Genomic DNA, 15,679 nt, shown 5'->3' on the forward strand with positions numbered 1-15,679 from the left:
TTCTGGCGGAGTGATGATCAACGGTAAATTTGAGCCGGAAGAGTAGCGCTCTGAGGGTGTAGTATCCATGAGGAGGGAGTAGAACTACAGGGCAAGTAATGTTCGCCAGCGGAAGCTGGTTGATCGGGTGTTGAGAAAAGTATGGCAGTCGTCTCGACAGCCGGGTGAAGTCAAGTCGAAAATGCAGTCAGATGACTGAAGATCGTCCAGAGAACTACAATTATCCTGTGAATGCCGAGTGTAAACGATAGTCGGACAATGAACGATGGGTGTATACGCTGTCCCACCTCTATCAAAGACGTCCGAACTTTTGAAAACCTCCACAAGCCGCCGGTGCTGTAGATTGGGGAAAGAGAGTCAAAGAAAGTGAAGCTTTAGAGAACAAGCCTCTAGATGAGTAAGCCGGCAAGACCAGCCGACCGACAGGTGAGCGCAAGATCCGGACAGACCATGGAATAATGTACAGACGGTCCAAAATCGTGAACTCCTGATGCGCCGATGGTTCGACCCGTCATATCCGAGAAAGGAGAATCAGGTATCCCATATCGAGTCGTGGCAAAGTGATAGCATATTCATAACAAAAAAACAACTCCGAGGTATGAGCATCCAAAGATCAAATGCAACCTCCTGGCCCCTGTGCATAGAGAAATCGTGAGAAGCAGATGTCAAGGTCAACGATAACTGCGCAGTCGGCCTACCGACCTCATCCCAAATGCACCTATACTGGCCCAGCAGGTGGTTGCCTCGGGTTGCGCTGCTGGGTTTGACCGTTTTGACGCTGCTGCATCTGCTGAGGAGGCTGGTTCTGTCCCTGTGAGGGCCCACGGCGCTGTCCTTGGAATTGTCCACCACCGCCACGGCCACCGCGGTAGCCTTGTCGGCCCTGGGCGCGCGCCATACTGCCGTCGCCTTCCTGAGGCTGCCTCTGCTCCTGGCCTTGAGGACGTGGCTGCGAGTTGGAAATGGGACGAGGGATCGTATCAGGGGATTCGTAAACGTAGAGGTTTTTCTCAATGACCTGGGGAATGGGCTGGATCTCGGTGCCGAGCTCTTGCTCTATCCTGTATAGGTTGAACCTATCTTCCCAGTTGATCAGGTTGATAGCCAAACCCAGGTGTCCAAAACGACCAGAGCGACCAATGCGGTGCAGATATGTCTCGGCATTCTTTGGGAAATCGAAGTTGATGACAACGTTGACAGCCTGAATATCGATTCCTCGGGTCAACAGATCGGAGCAGACAAGGTTTCGACATACACCATTTCTGAAGTCGTGGAACACGCGGTTGCGGTTGTGCTGGAGCATACGAGCGTGCGAGTAGAAGCAAGAGTATCCTAGCTCAGTAATTTTCTTCGCCAGCAACTCGACACGGTTAGTCGAGTTACAGAAGATGATCGATTGGTTGATCTGCAGCTTGTTGAAGAGGGTGTTCAAGCAGTGAACCTTCTGCTTTTCTTCAACGAAGGCGTAGTACTGAGTGATACCGCGGAGGGTCAGCTCGTCCATCAAGTTGATCTCGTAGGGTGAGTTCATGTGCTTGTCCTTGAAATCCTTAACCACAATGGGAAAGGTGGCACTGAAGAGCATCACCTGCCTGTCTTTGGGGTGGAAGCCAAGTAGCTGCTCGATGACGGGTGTGAACTCGGGAGACAAGAGCTTATCAGCTTCGTCCATGACGAATGTCTGGCAAGCTGTAAGATCGGCAACGCCCTTGCCCGCAAGATCCAAGATCCTGCCCGGCGTTCCGACAATAATGTGGACAGGCTCGCTCAGTCGAATGATATCATCCTTGAGCCCTGTTCCACCGGTACTGACCATGACGTTGACTCCCAAATGCTTCCCCAGGGTCTTGCAGACCTGCGAAGTCTGGAGAGCCAGTTCTCGGGTAGGCACAAGAATGAGCGCCTGTGTCTTCGGGTTCTTGGGGTTGACGCGTTCGAGTGTGGGAATAACGAAGGCCGCAGTCTTTCCAGTACCGTTCTTCGCGCGCGCAAGGATGTCTCGTCCGGTCAGAGCAACAGGGATGGTCTCTTCCTGGATAGGTGATGGCTTCTCAAATCCTGCCTCGAATATACCCATCATGAGCTCACGCTTGATGAAGAAGTCCTCGAACTCAAGGCCTTTCGTCGCAGTAACATCCTACACAGACATGTCAGTCCAAAGTTCCTGCTGCTTGGGTTGCTGTTGGTCGCATGCTGTCGACTCTGAACGAGCGCGACTGGTTCCCAGCCCAAATTGCGGTGCATTTACTCACCTCAGTCTGTGGTCGAGCATCTTTCACAGGGGCCGTCAGCCCCTCCTTCCAATTGGCCTCTGATGGTGCGTCATTCAGCTTAGTTGCTGCTAGCTGGTCGGTGATTTGTGAGGTCATTGTGTGAGATTCGACCCAATGTAGTGGGGTCGTTCAAGCGGTAGGTATGGCAAGTAGTGGGGAGCGCAATCGATGAGGCGCAGCAACAGCGACAGTGTTGGAGAGCGATAGTGGCGGGGATGGTCGTCCTCGAGGGCTCGTCGGAGAGGTAGTCGAGAGTGGGGTCGACGGGTAGTGGGCAGGATGCCTAGTCACTTGCGGCAGCTGCAGCGGGCGTGTTCTGTTTGTTGTATACTGTCTCACGAGTGGAGCAGCAGTATCGGCGGGGTTGCTGAGGTTGTTCGTGACCAGGAAAGGTCTTGAAAGTGATAGCCGAGTACGTGTTTCGCGCAAGAGGTGGGTGCCGCGATGTGGTTTGGGAGACGCTCGAAGAGCTCGAGGTACGTAAAATAGTGTAAGGTTTGTGCGCGGGTTGTGTTTGCAGTGAGGCCGGTGAGGTAGGTGGTTCTTTATGCAGGCTGAACTGACGAAGTGGGAGCTCCACCTCCACTCGGACCATCCTCAAATCCTCGATCGGCCACGCTTGGGTCCTGACATCGGCTTTTCTTTCACTGCAGTTGCAACAGCTGCAAGGCCACGACAACAAATTTGGGCGTATTCCTCAATCTTCAGAGACTGTTAGCTTGATCGGTCTACTCGCAGCTGATCTGGTCTCGAAGGTTCACGAAACGTCCTGGGGGTTTCGGCGAATTCATCTTGCCCATCCGTGTTTCTCGCCATCAACAACGAACGTAGTCGTCGCGAACCAGCCTCTCTAGCGGTGGCTCTAATCAGCCTCAATTACCTCAACCCTGGGTCTGAACTACTGCGACGCGTCTTTCAAGGCCCCAGAGATCATCAGTTGCAAGCTGTCAAGTGTTGCAAGCACGTACAGGCCGTCGACACTGCACGCTCCTGATATCACTTTCAGACTTCGATATGTCATCCCTTTTCCGACTTGCTGGAAAGGTTCGCCCAAGCACAGCCCTGGGGAGATCGCTCTCCGCCAGCTTCTTCAGTACAGCTTCACCAAAGAGACCACTACCCCCCAACTTCTTCAGACAGCCATCTCAGTCGCTGGTCTCCAGACTACGGCAGGCTCGCTTCTACTCCAAAGGATTTGGCCATGAGCGTCGTTATGCCGCAAATATGCTTCTCCTGAAGGGCCTCATGGGCATCAATGTCGCTGTTTACGGGTACAGCATCTACGTCACGGCACAGGCCAGACAAGGCCATATGGAGAACTTCAAGAGGTATTATCAGAACATGTCCATGAGCCTGAGGGATGTGAAGAATGGCTATTATTGGCAGACCATTTCCTGCATATTCGCGCATGAAGGTTTGCTGCACGTGGGGTTCAACATGTTCACGTTCTATTCACTTGGCGGGGCGCTTGCTGCATTACCAGTGACGCCCGGTCAATTCATGCTCATCATCTTTGGATCTGGGTTAGCAGGCTCACTTTTCTGGCTGAGCCAGGAGCAAATGAAGGAGCGGACGGGCAGACCTAGTCATCAGCGAGCACTGGGCTTCTCTGGCGCATTGGTCGGTGCCGTCACTGTGGTTGCGTGCTTCATGCCTAGGAACCAGGTCCAGCTTTTCGGCGTGGTACCTATGCCTCTTTGGCTATTGACTGTTGGATATGCAGTGTACGATGGCTATTACCTGAACGACGAAAACTCTAGGATTGGACACGCTGGACATCTTGGCGGATTGGGGTTCGGTTTGGCGTACTACTTCCTCAAGCTGAGGGGACTGCGATACCCAGGAAGCCTTTGAGGCTTCATCAGCATTCGGGCGCATACTGTACAAGTAATTATAGGATATAATAGAAAGGTAATAGATCTGTTCCACCGATATAATGACATTCAATGTGTCGCGGTGCGTGCAGCGAGAGATCTGGGTTGTGGAAGCATCTAGTCACGTGGACTTTGATCTCTTGACCATCAGTTTCGCCAAAGTCCTGTCAGCAGCATGCATCAGGTAGACGAGTAAGATCTTCCAGACGCACGAAGTTATTCGGCATAGCTGTGTAGCCCGAGAGTTGGGCGTGATGTAGCGTTGTTGTGCTATATTCGTACTAGCGCCAGCCAAGCAAACGTGGCCCACAGCCAGTGTGGGCGCTAGCAATATTGCCCTCGAACCGCAGCTTCCTCGCGACAACCCGACTCTAACCCACAGGAAGAAATTCACCAGTACGTGCAACCGCTGCCGCAGCACCCAGGACGATTACTCACAGACTCGCAGAATTCGCCCAACATGGTCAAGAAGCGAGCATCCAAGTATGCACCCAGCGCGCCCCGCGAACTCTCCAAGCTGTCGCAGCTCGCCCACGTTCTACAGCTAACAGCCTCCCAGCGGTCGTAACAAGAAGGGTCGCGGCCACGTCAAGCCCATCCGCTGCTCCAACTGCTCGCGATGCACTCCCAAGGACAAGGCGATCAAGAGATTCACCATTCGCAACATGGTTGAGTCCGCCGCCATCCGTACGTCCCACCACGATGTCCTCGACGCGATATGAACACACAATGCGTGCATCCGAGGGATCACACATACAACCCACCGTTCAGAATTCGCTCTGCGAATTGCGTCTTCAGAAGAACCTTGGAACTGACAACGGGCAGGTGACATCTCCGATGCTTCCGTCTTCCCCGAGTACACCGTTCCCAAGATGTACCTAAGACCCCTCCCTACCAGACATGGTTGAGAGGCTGACGAGTGCACTAGGTACCTGAAGCTCATGTACTGCGTCTCCTGCGCTATCCACGGAAAGATCGTGCGTGTTCGCTCCCGCGAGGGTAAGTCTTTGAACCTTTCAGAGGGAACCGTAATTGACAAAAGCTCCAGGACGCCGCAACAGGGCGCCTCCTCCTCGCGTCCGCTTCAACAAGGATGGAAAGAAGGTAATACCAACTGATGAGCCCATTGTTTGCTTCGCAAGCTAACACGTATATCAGATCGTCCCCCAGGTCGCAGCTAAGACCACCACCGCCTAAACGTTTGACAACGGTGTCTGGGAGTGAATGATCATGGCGCTTGGGTCTACGGGTCTTACGAAGCCTCACACTCTGGTACACGAGTAACATCGTATGAGACGAGGCAGGCTACATGTGACGATTTATGGTTGCAACTTTGCTCAAAAAGAATGCAAACAGCATCAGGGCTGGCCATGAGCTAGTAAACGATATCCAAGTCGATTGTATCAGTCTCGCTCGTGCGCTTGTGATGTGCGAACATATATCCTTAATCGCTACGGCGAAGCTCCTCTCTTTCAAGCTCCGGGCCACCGGTTTGAGCAAACAATCGCAGCCAGATACTCGTACTAATTTGGACATCTTGTCTGGCATTCAATGCTGTTGTAGTTAACAAACTGACGTCAAGAGCTACAAAGATCTTCGCGCAGTTTACCGGCGCTGCCTGTGTTTCAACGGTACAACAGGAGTATTATGGTTGTGGCAGGTTCTAGGAAACCCTTCGCTAACGATATGCTGGTCATTATCATCATACAATCATGTCTATGGTACACTCATTCCTCAATCACTACGCTTCTTTCCATCCTCCAAATCCTCCGGTACAGCAACAACAGTCGCCGCATTCACGCCGTTCCCAATCACAGGATCCGGGTCTGTAGTCTCCCAGTCCTCCTCGTTCTCGTCCCAGCGATCCAGCTCAACATCCACCGTCGACCTCACAACACCAGTTTCCTGACCGTCCACGCCCTCGCCCAGCTCGACGTCTAGCTCATCGTCGCCGGCAACAGCGTTGTATCCGCGTGCAGCCCGCTTGCGCTCGATCATGCGCTTGTGATACCAGTTGCATAGCGCCAAGGCGATCAAGGAGCCGGAGACGTTGGCGGCGATGTCGTAGGGATCAAATTCGCGCTGGATCTGTACAACAATCAGTGTTCTGCATGTCTCATGGTGGACTCGCAGAAGAAGTTGGCTGCGACTCTGGGGACATATTTCAGGCGCCAGAGGTTGTCTAGGAGCGAAGTGTGCGATGATGCGCGCTGAGTACGTCCACTGATTCCGAGAGAACAGCCGCAGCCAACCCTTCCTGCGTAACGCTTCTCTCTTTCTTCCTTTTGCATTTGTACGTACCGGCAGCAACCCCTGCGCAACTTCACTTGCAACGCCCAAGCCAATGGTGCACACGATGAACGTGTATTGCAGCACCTTGCGCCTGCTAGTCTCGAGGATCCAGTAGAATGCGAGCGTGAGCAGAAAGAAGGCGACGAAGTGCAGCGCTTTGTCGGACTGCTTGTATGATGGGATCGAATAGTCGGAGGGTGAGAAGCCGGCGGCAGCCGAGAGGAAGATTAGGGCGATGAAGGCGCCTGCAGATTGTCAGTATGTGAATGTTCGTGCGAGAACTCCAGCCTGAGTAGGTACAGAGCTGCGCTGGCACGGTGATAGCGAGTACAGCTGCAGCCCTGTGGATGCCTCTAAGGCTGCGTCTGACGGCCTTGCATGTGCCTATGACGTGGGCGCGTGGAATGGACGTACCGGCGAATGGCTTTCTTATGCGCATCTTGGATGTCTGAAGACGCTATAATCGAACAAGACTCATAACAAGGGTCTGCCTGTGTGCTTGTCAGGAAGAGGTGGTTGGGGATCTGCAACGTCTCGAGAGCGCGCAGGCGGTGATGCTAGAGCTGTTGGCGCTAGCTAACCGGTTATAGCAGGCCAGGTGGTGCATCTCACCCATTGACTCTTCGGGCTGCGCCCTTGGTATGCAAGTGTAGCCGGTTTACGGTTCAATGTGTAACGCGATGTCCATCCGAACTGTTCGTTTTCGATGAAGCTGAGGTTGCTCATGGGGCAGCGTCAAACTGCTCGCTCCAACCTTGTCACACAAAGGATCTGCGCAGTGTGTCAAATGCAGTGCTGATCGCCGCTGTAAGAAGTAGAACTACGAATGCCTCCAGGAATGCGCGCATCTCGTCGAATCTGAAATGTGTACAAATGTGCCGACTAGGACTATGCGCACATAGAAACGTGACTTGGGCCTGACACGCCATAGCTGCACTAGGTCAAGTCCTGGCAATTGCCTGCCTGTACATTTCGCAGAGGCCAGACATGGCTTGCCAGCACCACAAGCAAATTTACTCAACCGTCACCGCCCTCGCCAATCAGAACACCGACGCTGCAGGGCTTGAAGTGGGGACGGCTGATATTGGGGAACTGCTGGAGGTGGCCGATCCCAGCGTGCAGCCGACGCGCTAAACCAGGAAAGCAGCGCTGGTGGCAGCGACGACCAACCTACTTTCGACCACAGTCCTTCGTGGCCGTGTGCACTCGCTCATCAAGACGTGCGCGCAATACCATCTATTCCATCACAGTGCCATCGACAAGCGCCTTTACGCCCGCCTGGCTGCTTCCATGCTAGGTTTTATCGCAGTGCGACACCCGCTCGAGGCAGGACGTCGCCATCCTAGCCGGCCTTTCCTGTGAGGCCGCTCCAGCGCTGTAGCGCCAAGGCTCCCCACACCGCGAGCGACGACATGTCCCTCGCGGCATCAGCGCAGCGGCCATCCAGCAAAGACCGCCCCAACCATGCTCGCGCGTCCCTGTCTGCACCCAATGCGCCCCGCCTGCGCACCCCCAACGCGACACTGACCGACGACGCCATGACAAACGGCAATGCCGCACACGGTCTGGGGGAGGGGGCTGCCGATCCGACGGCAGAGGAGGACCCCCGGGCGGCGCGCTGGCGAGAGCACTTCCTGCGCACCGAAGCACGTCTCAACGCGGTGCTGGGTGGTACGAACGCGGCCAGCCTGCTTGATGCCTTCGATGCTGCTCCCCAACCCTCGTCCGATGATGCTGTGCCGGCGCATGACGCGCCCCCGGCCGTGACACCGAAGAAGTCCGCCCGCGTCATCGACGAAGACGACTACGGCGACGATGAGGACGACGAAGACGAAGACGACACGTGCACCTCGCCGCTACTTGCCAAGAGCGCCCTCAACCGTGTCGCTGCCACCCCTACCACGCCAAGCGTTCGCATGCCGCCTCTCCCACACAAGTCCAGCCACGACCGGACAGGCACACCGTCGTCAGAGCAGACCAAGTCTTCGGATGACGTACGCAAGCAATTGCAGGAGGACAAGCAGGCTGCCGAGGATGCAGCAAAGCACAGCTTCCACACACTATTCTATACCCTCGAGAGCGACCGCGATGCCATGCTAGAGCAGCAGAAGCTGGACGAGCTGGATCGACAGGTAGAACAGGAGACATCTGGCGCCCCAGCGAGCGTCCCCACCAATGGCACTGCCGCCGCCGCACCCCAGCAAGGCACCCTCAGCACCACGAACCTCGGCGCATCGAGTCTGACCCTGAAACACCTCATCTCCCGCATCGACGCCCAGCGAGACAGAGTACATGCCACCGACGCCCAATTGCGCAGTTTGATCAGCGAAGTCCGCAAAAACAGGAGCAAGTGGGCGAACGAGGACCGTGTCGGCCAGGAGGAGCTGTACGAGAGTGTCGAGAAGGTCCTCATGGAGCTCAAAGCTGGCGAACACGCACATCCCTTCCTCCAACGTGTCAACAAGAGAGAAGCGCCGGACTACTACAACGTGATCAAACACCCCATGGACATTGGCACGATGATGAAGAAGCTCAAGCAGCTGCAATATAAGTCGAAGAAGGATTTCGTTGATGATCTGATGCTAATCTGGTCCAACTGCCTGAAGTACAACGCCGACCCCAACCACTTTCTTAGGAAGAAAGCTTTGCATATGAAGAAGGAGACCGAGAAGCTGGTACCGCTTATTCCGGATATAACGATTCGCGACCGTGCTGAAGTGGAAGCGGAAGAACGGAGGATGCGTAACGGTGATATCGATGCTGATGGTGCTGACGACAGCGAAGACGACGCACCCATCATGGCATCTCGAGGCCGCAAAGCGCCTAGCAAAGGAGGGAAAGGAGGAAGCAATGCAAGAAAGGCCCCACCTGCAGGCTCAGAAGGCACACCGGGACCAGAGCCTAAGCCCGCCGCGCCAGCGTTGAACAGCGCTGTCTCCAACCTCAAGAACGAGTTCCAACGTGCTGATTCCGAGATGGAAGGAAGCGTGAATGGATTCTCAACACCTCCGCCCCCTGGCTCTCTGACACCCTTTGGAGCTAATGGCGTTTCGCGAAATGGCGCTCTTGGCAGCCAAGCCGATTTCTCAGAAGTGGATGGTACCGGTGCCTCTGTTAACGGTTTCGCCTTGGAAGAAGACGCCGATCTTGATGACCTGGAGTACAAAACTTGGAAGCAAGTGACCAAGAAGGATCGAGCTACAATCGCCGCCGAGCGACACCGTCTTTTTCGTGATGACATTCTTCAGTCCGAGGAACCCGCACTCCTCCGTTCCAAAGCTGGCATGCGAAGATGGCTGCGTCATCGCAAAGAGGCGGAGGCGGAGGTTGCTAAAGACGCCGTCTCTGCGCCTGATGGCAAGGATGGCGTTCAAACAGTTGCTGGTGAATCTTTGGCCGAGGGTATCCAGGACGAGGAAGAGCGACAGATCCCAGACTACTACGACCCACTTTGCGCGATACCGGATCTCAACGAGACCCTGCAGTGGGTTGAGGACGCCGAAGGGCACGTTGTCCAGCAACGCGAGGAATACATGCGCATATTTCCTAAGGGCCAGTTCACAGCACCAGACAGTGCTTTGACGGAAAGGATGGACAAAAACATGAACTCGCTACAAGAAACCAGGAAAATATGTGCCAAGATTGGTATTGTCAAGCAAATGCAGCTCCAATCCCAGCTGTATCAAAACCAGTTCCAGAAGTACGAGCCTCAGCCTTTCCACGAAGCAGACATCGAGCCAATGGTAGTGTCAGAAGAGGGACCGCCGATGGCACCCTATGTCTGCCGCGCAGCTCTGCAGCGTAGTGTGGGCAAGATCTTTTACCACGCTGGTTTCGAAGAGTTCCAACCTTCTGCTCTGGACGCTGTCACCGACATTGCAGCTAGGTTCTTCCAGAATCTGGTGCAATCCTTTGGCATCTACCACGAGACTCCGAAGATGAAGACGGACACTCCGGTTGCTATGGAAGATGGAAGCTTGACGAGCTGGGTGCCACGCTTCAGTCAAGAAGAGGCTCTTCTCCACTCATTGCACGTCAACGGTGTCGACCTTGAGTCCTTGGAGACATACGTTAAGGATGATGTCGAGAGACTCGGCACGAAGCTGGCCGGTATGCATGACCGAATGCGCGCCTACTACGCTGAGCTCCTCCGACCGGCCCTGGACAACGTCGGTGCAGATGGCGCTGGTGCTTTCAACGACGGCAGCGAGCAGTTCGTTGGCGGTGACTTTGCGGAAGATATCGGCGAAGACTTTTTCGGTTTCAAGGAACTTGGACTCGACCGCGAGTTTGGCCTTACATTCAGTGTACCACTGCACTTACTGCAGAACCGAGTACACAATGCCTACGCCAGACAAGACAATAGGTATGACTCCCCGTATGACTCTCATTTTCCCTTTACTAACCAGAACAGCAATGTTGCTACCACGGGCAACATTATGGAAGAGCCACCAAAGTTCGAGCCTGTCACCAATCAGCTCGCCGAGGGCCAGATCGGCCTCGTCCGGGACTGGCTTCTCAACAAACTACACAACAACAGCGACGGAAGTCTTGTGGAAGACGATGATCTTCCACCAAAGCAGCGCTTCCCCAAGCCTCGATTGCCACCAACGGGCAAAATCTCTAGTCCTCGCAAACGTCCTCTGCGGGAACAGCAACAGATGGCTCGCAAGAAGCGCAAGCTTGACGAGGAAAGAGAGGAGAATGGCGAACCGCCTGCGCCTGCTGGCATTCTCAAAGGCATCGGGAAACCGATCGGCAAGCTCAAGTTGGAGCCTCGCCAGGACGCACACAGCGTCCAAGAACCCGAAAAAGACGACGGTAGCGGCATGCCGAGCCCACCTGAGTCTTTTTAGAGGATCGACACAATGGTCATTGGCGGTCTCGAGAGCCCTTTTGGTCGTTAGGCGACGTAAGAGCTGCTTACATCCGCAGAGAAACCCTGAACAGTCGCTACAGTCTTACTATCACCTTCAGCATATGGCTTTGGAGAGCCCAGGACGACATTGCTCAGCTATAAAACTTTAATGCGCTTATCACGTATTGCTACTACCTCTTCTGCGCCTAGATATGGGCCATTGTCGGCGTTCATATTCGCGCCCTGCTACTGTACCAACGATGGGAATTTGGCGTTTCGCATTGTGCGGTCGTTCACCGCTTTGGGAACATGCTTTATTGTTTTGGCGATGGGATCCTTATTTGTATACCCATCAATCTCGGATGTTTGCTTTTGCGCATGACGAAATGCGGTGGTTTGGATCTAGAGGGAGAGTTGGAAGGGCTTTGTATATACTTATCCCGCTGAGCCGATATGACAGGGGTGACGATAATGTTCAATGCAGAGCTTCAAGAACGTAGCAATTCACCGGCTTACAATCTTTGATCAAAGACCCTTTTTCAAAGCTGACAGGTGACCGCCTTTGCACCTGAAAAGGCTGCATTTGCATGTGATGACAATGCTAACCCTGAACGCACACACCTTTGGTAGGAAATCCCTAAACTAGAGCTGCCAAAATATCTCGGACAGCAGTAAAGAACGACTTTGGCGCTGCACATTTTCACTTTGTGAGCGCACATAGCTCGGAGCTTGTTCTGATAAGCAATCAAGGACAAGCTGAAAGCTGCATGAAGTGAACGTTCATGCCAGCTCATGACTTTGACTGCGAATATTTTCGAACAATTGCAGTCGAGTCCTAGAGTCGTTGTGAGGAAATTGCATCGAGTCTGATGTGGATGACGAAGCCATTGTGATCGAGATGATATCACTGTCAACCTTGATCTCACAGCAACGCAGGAGACGCATTCTCGATTACATTCAATGAGACTGCCGAGAACCAAGAGCTCTTGTCTCGACTGCAAAGTACCTTTGCGAAACGTGAAACTGTGGTCGAACGAGTACGCAGGAATCGACAGGGTGGTGCCGAGCTGAAATTGGACGTTTTAGCGTCATTGTCTTTTCCCTTTCCTTGTCGCGAACGTCCCAGTTCACTTCCACAAGTATGACGTGCAACAGGAAGATCGCGTCAATTTCCGTCTAATAATTGTACTAGCGTATCGGTAAGTCATATTACATCTGCTTTCGCGAGTCTCTTCTACTTGCACCAAAGCTAACGTGCCACGAGGCATGGATCTGCTTTGAAAGGGACTTGGAACCTTCGGATTTGACAACTCGACACTTCACTCCACCGCCATTACAACAAACACATCGGCATCACACGCATCACGCCACATCGTTGCACCTAAGAGTCTCATCTAGCAGCACCTTTACTTGCGCTACGTTCTGTGATTTCAGTTGATCCCAGTCATATCTCTTTGATTGCTTCTGTTGCGTTCGTTGCTGGCCTATCGCCCTTTGAGGCATATTTCTGCAACATGGCTCTCAACGGCAGCACAAGGCGATCGTCTGATATTTGGCATGACAACAAGCCAATGCACGACTCTTTCGATGTCTGGGTGAGCAAGAACGGTAAAGATGCATATAAAGACTTCAAAAAGGCTCATCCAACAACCAAACACTCGTACGACAGCTGGCGTCAGACAGAGCAGGTCTATGGCCCATATCTGTTCTACGTAACTTCTATGATCTGGCATGAAGACGACAACTCAGTACGTCAACAACAAAGCCCTACAAGTATGATCAATTCATTGATGAAAACAGGATGATGGAAGCACAAAACGCCGTCGTATTTCGCGTGTGCCGGATGAGAATCCGAAAAAGACAGCAACCGTCAACGGAAACGGAGCGCCGCGGACTGCAGGCTCAGCAACACCAACGCCTGCAGCAAACTCAGACGAGGTCAATGCATCTGGCAAGAGGAAACGAAAGCCGCGAAAGAAGTACATGGTATGCCGGCGACTCGAGCGCAAATTTAACACACTGACGTTTGCAGTCGCAAGAGCTTGTGGCATCAGACGAAGAGCCAACAGACGAGGTCGAAGCAGCGACTCTCATCATAAAAGAAGAGACGATTACAGCGCCAGCTGTCACTATCAACGGGAGGCGCAAGTCTGCCTCCCGAAAGCCTAGGAAGAAGCCTATCGTGAGTGGTGCGCCTGAACCAGCTCACGACGTTGCTCATCAGTCCAGTCCGATGAAACCGTCTTATCCGAAGACGAGAATGATGACCGTACGATGATCGATGCTCAACCCATTGCATCGCCCCTCCCTGTTCGCTCTGGTAAGTTGTGCTCATTTTGGATCCAGCCAGTCACAACCAAACTTTGTCTCCTGCTCTCCATCACTGTCATCCCGATACACTCCGCAATTGTTATGGTAAAGACAATGATACTGACATGTGACAGCTCCCCGTGCAGCCGCCACGGCGAGACAATCAGAGTCACCGAAGAAGGCAACACCAAAGCAAGCCTACGTGAAGAAGTCAAGAAAGTCATTCCTCGTAAGATTACCCTTCCATCTTTGGGATGCCGTAAACTTAGAAGAGAAGTCCGAAGAGATGGTACTCGATGAGGATACCGATCACGGAGAAGTTTCTATCGCCGAAGTCATACGACCTGCGACAACCCCTGCTACCACACCTAAACCCGACACCAGCAACGACATTCAGACAGATACGAACGCCGATGAAGCTGCAGAGCCGGAAGAAGAAGGCACGCCTGACACGTCAGCTGCTAACACGAGGCGGGGTTTGCGCAATAGGAAACCGGCGCAACAGCGGCCGTACTATCACGATGCGCAGGTCTTCGAGGATGTCGAGACTGAAGAGGAAGATGATAGCGAGCTCGAAGCAGTGTCGCGCGAGGGGTCTCCGGAGGCTCTGTCGTCGAGCAGGCCGAAGCATTTCAAAGGCAAAGGCCGTGCTTGGAAGAAGGACGGCTCTGACGAGGACGAAGAGTTTGTCACGCCAAAAGAGAAGAAGGCTACAAAGGCTGCAAAAGCTAAGGCCCATCGAGAGAAGGCCAAGGCAGAAAAGGAGGAGAGTGAACAGCTTAGCTGGGATATCACGTTGGCGCTTTGGCAGGCTCTTGTTTCAGATGCAGATTGGAGCGCCGACCGGGACAACCCGAATCATATCAGTAACAGGTGCAAGCAGGAACAACAGGCCAATGGTTCAGCCAAGGACATATCCCAGGATATACCCGAAGAAACGTCCAAAGAGATGCCCAAGCAGAAGAAAAACCTTGGTCGGCCCAAAAAGAGTCTGTCTGAAGACACCGTCCGCGACGACTCTGACAACGACACTCCTCAAGCAACGCCGTCCCAGCCATTCAAGCGGGGTCGTGGCCGTCCACGTAAGAGCGCACTCTCTTCTGAAATCGTCCATGACGACTCCGAAGACGAAGCTCCGGCCGTAACTAAGCAAACATCGCCGCCTGCGCAAAAGGCAACATCACCAGAAGGAACATCCGATCTCATCACGCCACCCAAGACAAAGCCTACGACCCGCCCCTTCACCGCTAAAAGCACGGCCGAAGCAATAACGCCCAAGAAGCGCGGCCGCCCGCGCAAATCCTCCGCCGCCACCACGCCCGCAAAGTCCGCCTCCAAGTCCGCCAAGGACGCAGACCACTACGAGCCCCAACGATGCGGCTCCGCTGCAACCGACACCACCGAACCAAAGATATCACGGGCAAGAGCCAGCGTCTCCTCTGCTTCAGACGACTTCCCCATGCCAAACGTCAATCGCGGCGCCGCACTCATCGAGTCTCTATACCCGCGCGACCAGCACGAGCCCAGCCGCGCGAGTCCCGCGCCGACGCCTGCCCCTGAGCCGGTTTGTAGAGCTCCGCCTGCGCCGCCGATGGTCGCTGCGCCCAAGCCCGTAGAGACAGCGCAGGCTTCTGTGGAACCGCAGCCGAGCGTGGAAGAGATGATGGAAGATGAGGACACGGCTCCTGCCATCAGCGAGTCAAAGCCTGAAGCCTTTTTCGAGGCAGTAGTGGAGGACGATGAGGGCAATATGAGTGCTGCGATGAGTCTGAGTTCGGATGGCGGGCTGTAGAGGTACGTTTCTCACACACCTTTGATGCTACTGGCGATTGTTGACTGGTGTAGCATCTCACGCGGATCGACTGTGAGCTCGGTCGACATTGTTCGATAACGGAAGGACAGCAGGGGAGTGGGGAGTGGTAGTTGGTCGAGCCTTTTGGCATCAGAGTGGCATTGTTCGGGTTGAACGATGGAAACGATGCCCTTCGTGGCGCATCACGTATGTTTGAGGAGTAGCAATAATCAATAATTAACAACATGAGCTGTGAAACACTTCACACACACGCCACGGC

General features: G+C 53.9%; 6 protein-coding genes across 6 annotated transcripts; 4 read left to right on the forward strand and 2 right to left on the reverse strand.

Moving 5' to 3' along the window:
* Nucleotides 1-718: 718 nt before the first annotated feature.
* Nucleotides 719-2,369, reverse strand: M421DRAFT_100697 (ATP-dependent RNA helicase DHH1; the record flags this gene model as incomplete). The annotated part of the gene is made up of 2 exons (XM_033586552.1): nucleotides 719-2,137; nucleotides 2,253-2,369. 2 exons carry the CDS (start codon nucleotides 2,367-2,369, stop codon nucleotides 719-721), a joined length of 1,536 nt encoding a protein of 511 aa, XP_033449216.1.
* A 509-nt stretch (nucleotides 2,370-2,878) lies between these two features.
* On the forward strand, nucleotides 2,879-4,288 carry M421DRAFT_420199 (uncharacterized protein). The gene has a single exon (XM_033592390.1). The coding sequence runs from the start codon at nucleotides 3,288-3,290 to the stop codon at nucleotides 4,125-4,127; it is 840 nt and encodes a 279-aa protein (XP_033449217.1). The 5' UTR covers nucleotides 2,879-3,287; the 3' UTR covers nucleotides 4,128-4,288.
* Nucleotides 4,289-4,423: 135 nt separating this feature from the next.
* M421DRAFT_420200 (40S ribosomal protein S26) lies at nucleotides 4,424-5,554 on the forward strand. The gene is made up of 7 exons (XM_033592392.1): nucleotides 4,424-4,543; nucleotides 4,596-4,630; nucleotides 4,707-4,834; nucleotides 4,973-5,021; nucleotides 5,076-5,146; nucleotides 5,196-5,251; nucleotides 5,306-5,554. Exons 2-7 carry the CDS (start codon nucleotides 4,608-4,610, stop codon nucleotides 5,342-5,344), a joined length of 366 nt encoding a protein of 121 aa, XP_033449218.1. The 5' UTR covers nucleotides 4,424-4,543; nucleotides 4,596-4,607; the 3' UTR covers nucleotides 5,345-5,554.
* Nucleotides 5,555-5,798: 244 nt separating this feature from the next.
* M421DRAFT_420201 (uncharacterized protein) lies at nucleotides 5,799-7,100 on the reverse strand (the record flags this gene model as incomplete). Its single annotated transcript, XM_033592393.1, has 3 exons — nucleotides 6,854-7,100; nucleotides 6,449-6,684; nucleotides 5,799-6,235 (listed from the first exon to the last, which is right to left on the reverse strand). Coding segments are annotated over exons 1-3 (611 nt in total), but the record flags the coding sequence as incomplete, so codon positions are not given.
* A 751-nt stretch (nucleotides 7,101-7,851) lies between these two features.
* Nucleotides 7,852-11,295, forward strand: M421DRAFT_92087 (transcriptional activator spt7; the record flags this gene model as incomplete). Its single annotated transcript, XM_033598007.1, has 1 exon — nucleotides 7,852-11,295. The coding sequence occupies one exon, from the start codon at nucleotides 7,852-7,854 to the stop codon at nucleotides 11,293-11,295; it is 3,444 nt and encodes a 1,147-aa protein (XP_033449220.1).
* A 1,132-nt stretch (nucleotides 11,296-12,427) lies between these two features.
* On the forward strand, nucleotides 12,428-15,679 carry M421DRAFT_420204 (uncharacterized protein). The gene is made up of 7 exons (XM_033592394.1): nucleotides 12,428-12,496; nucleotides 12,562-13,045; nucleotides 13,098-13,283; nucleotides 13,330-13,479; nucleotides 13,527-13,617; nucleotides 13,742-15,401; nucleotides 15,453-15,679. The coding sequence occupies exons 2-6, from the start codon at nucleotides 12,812-12,814 to the stop codon at nucleotides 15,397-15,399; spliced, it is 2,319 nt and encodes a 772-aa protein (XP_033449221.1). The 5' UTR covers nucleotides 12,428-12,496; nucleotides 12,562-12,811; the 3' UTR covers nucleotides 15,400-15,401; nucleotides 15,453-15,679.

This window comes from Didymella exigua, assembly GCF_010094145.1.
Source record: "Didymella exigua CBS 183.55 unplaced genomic scaffold M421scaffold_12, whole genome shotgun sequence".
Taxonomy (NCBI): domain Eukaryota; kingdom Fungi; phylum Ascomycota; class Dothideomycetes; order Pleosporales; family Didymellaceae; genus Didymella; species Didymella exigua.

Coding starts and splice junctions, on each gene's coding strand:
- M421DRAFT_420199 (XM_033592390.1), top strand. CDS start 3,288: ATGTCATCCCTTTTCCGACTTGCTGGAAAGGTTCGCCCAAGCACAGCC.
- M421DRAFT_420200 (XM_033592392.1), top strand. CDS start 4,608: ATGGTCAAGAAGCGAGCATCCAA. Junction 5,147..5,195: donor GCGTGTTCGCTCCCGCGAGG/GTAAGTCTTTGA, acceptor CAAAAGCTCCAG/GACGCCGCAACAGGGCGCCT. Junction 5,252..5,305: donor TCAACAAGGATGGAAAGAAG/GTAATACCAACT, acceptor CACGTATATCAG/ATCGTCCCCCAGGTCGCAGC.
- M421DRAFT_420204 (XM_033592394.1), top strand. CDS start 12,812: ATGGCTCTCAACGGCAGCACAAGGCGATCGTCTGATATTTGGCATGAC. Junction 13,284..13,329: donor AGCCGCGAAAGAAGTACATG/GTATGCCGGCGA, acceptor TGACGTTTGCAG/TCGCAAGAGCTTGTGGCATC. Junction 13,480..13,526: donor AGCCTAGGAAGAAGCCTATC/GTGAGTGGTGCG, acceptor TCATCAGTCCAG/TCCGATGAAACCGTCTTATC.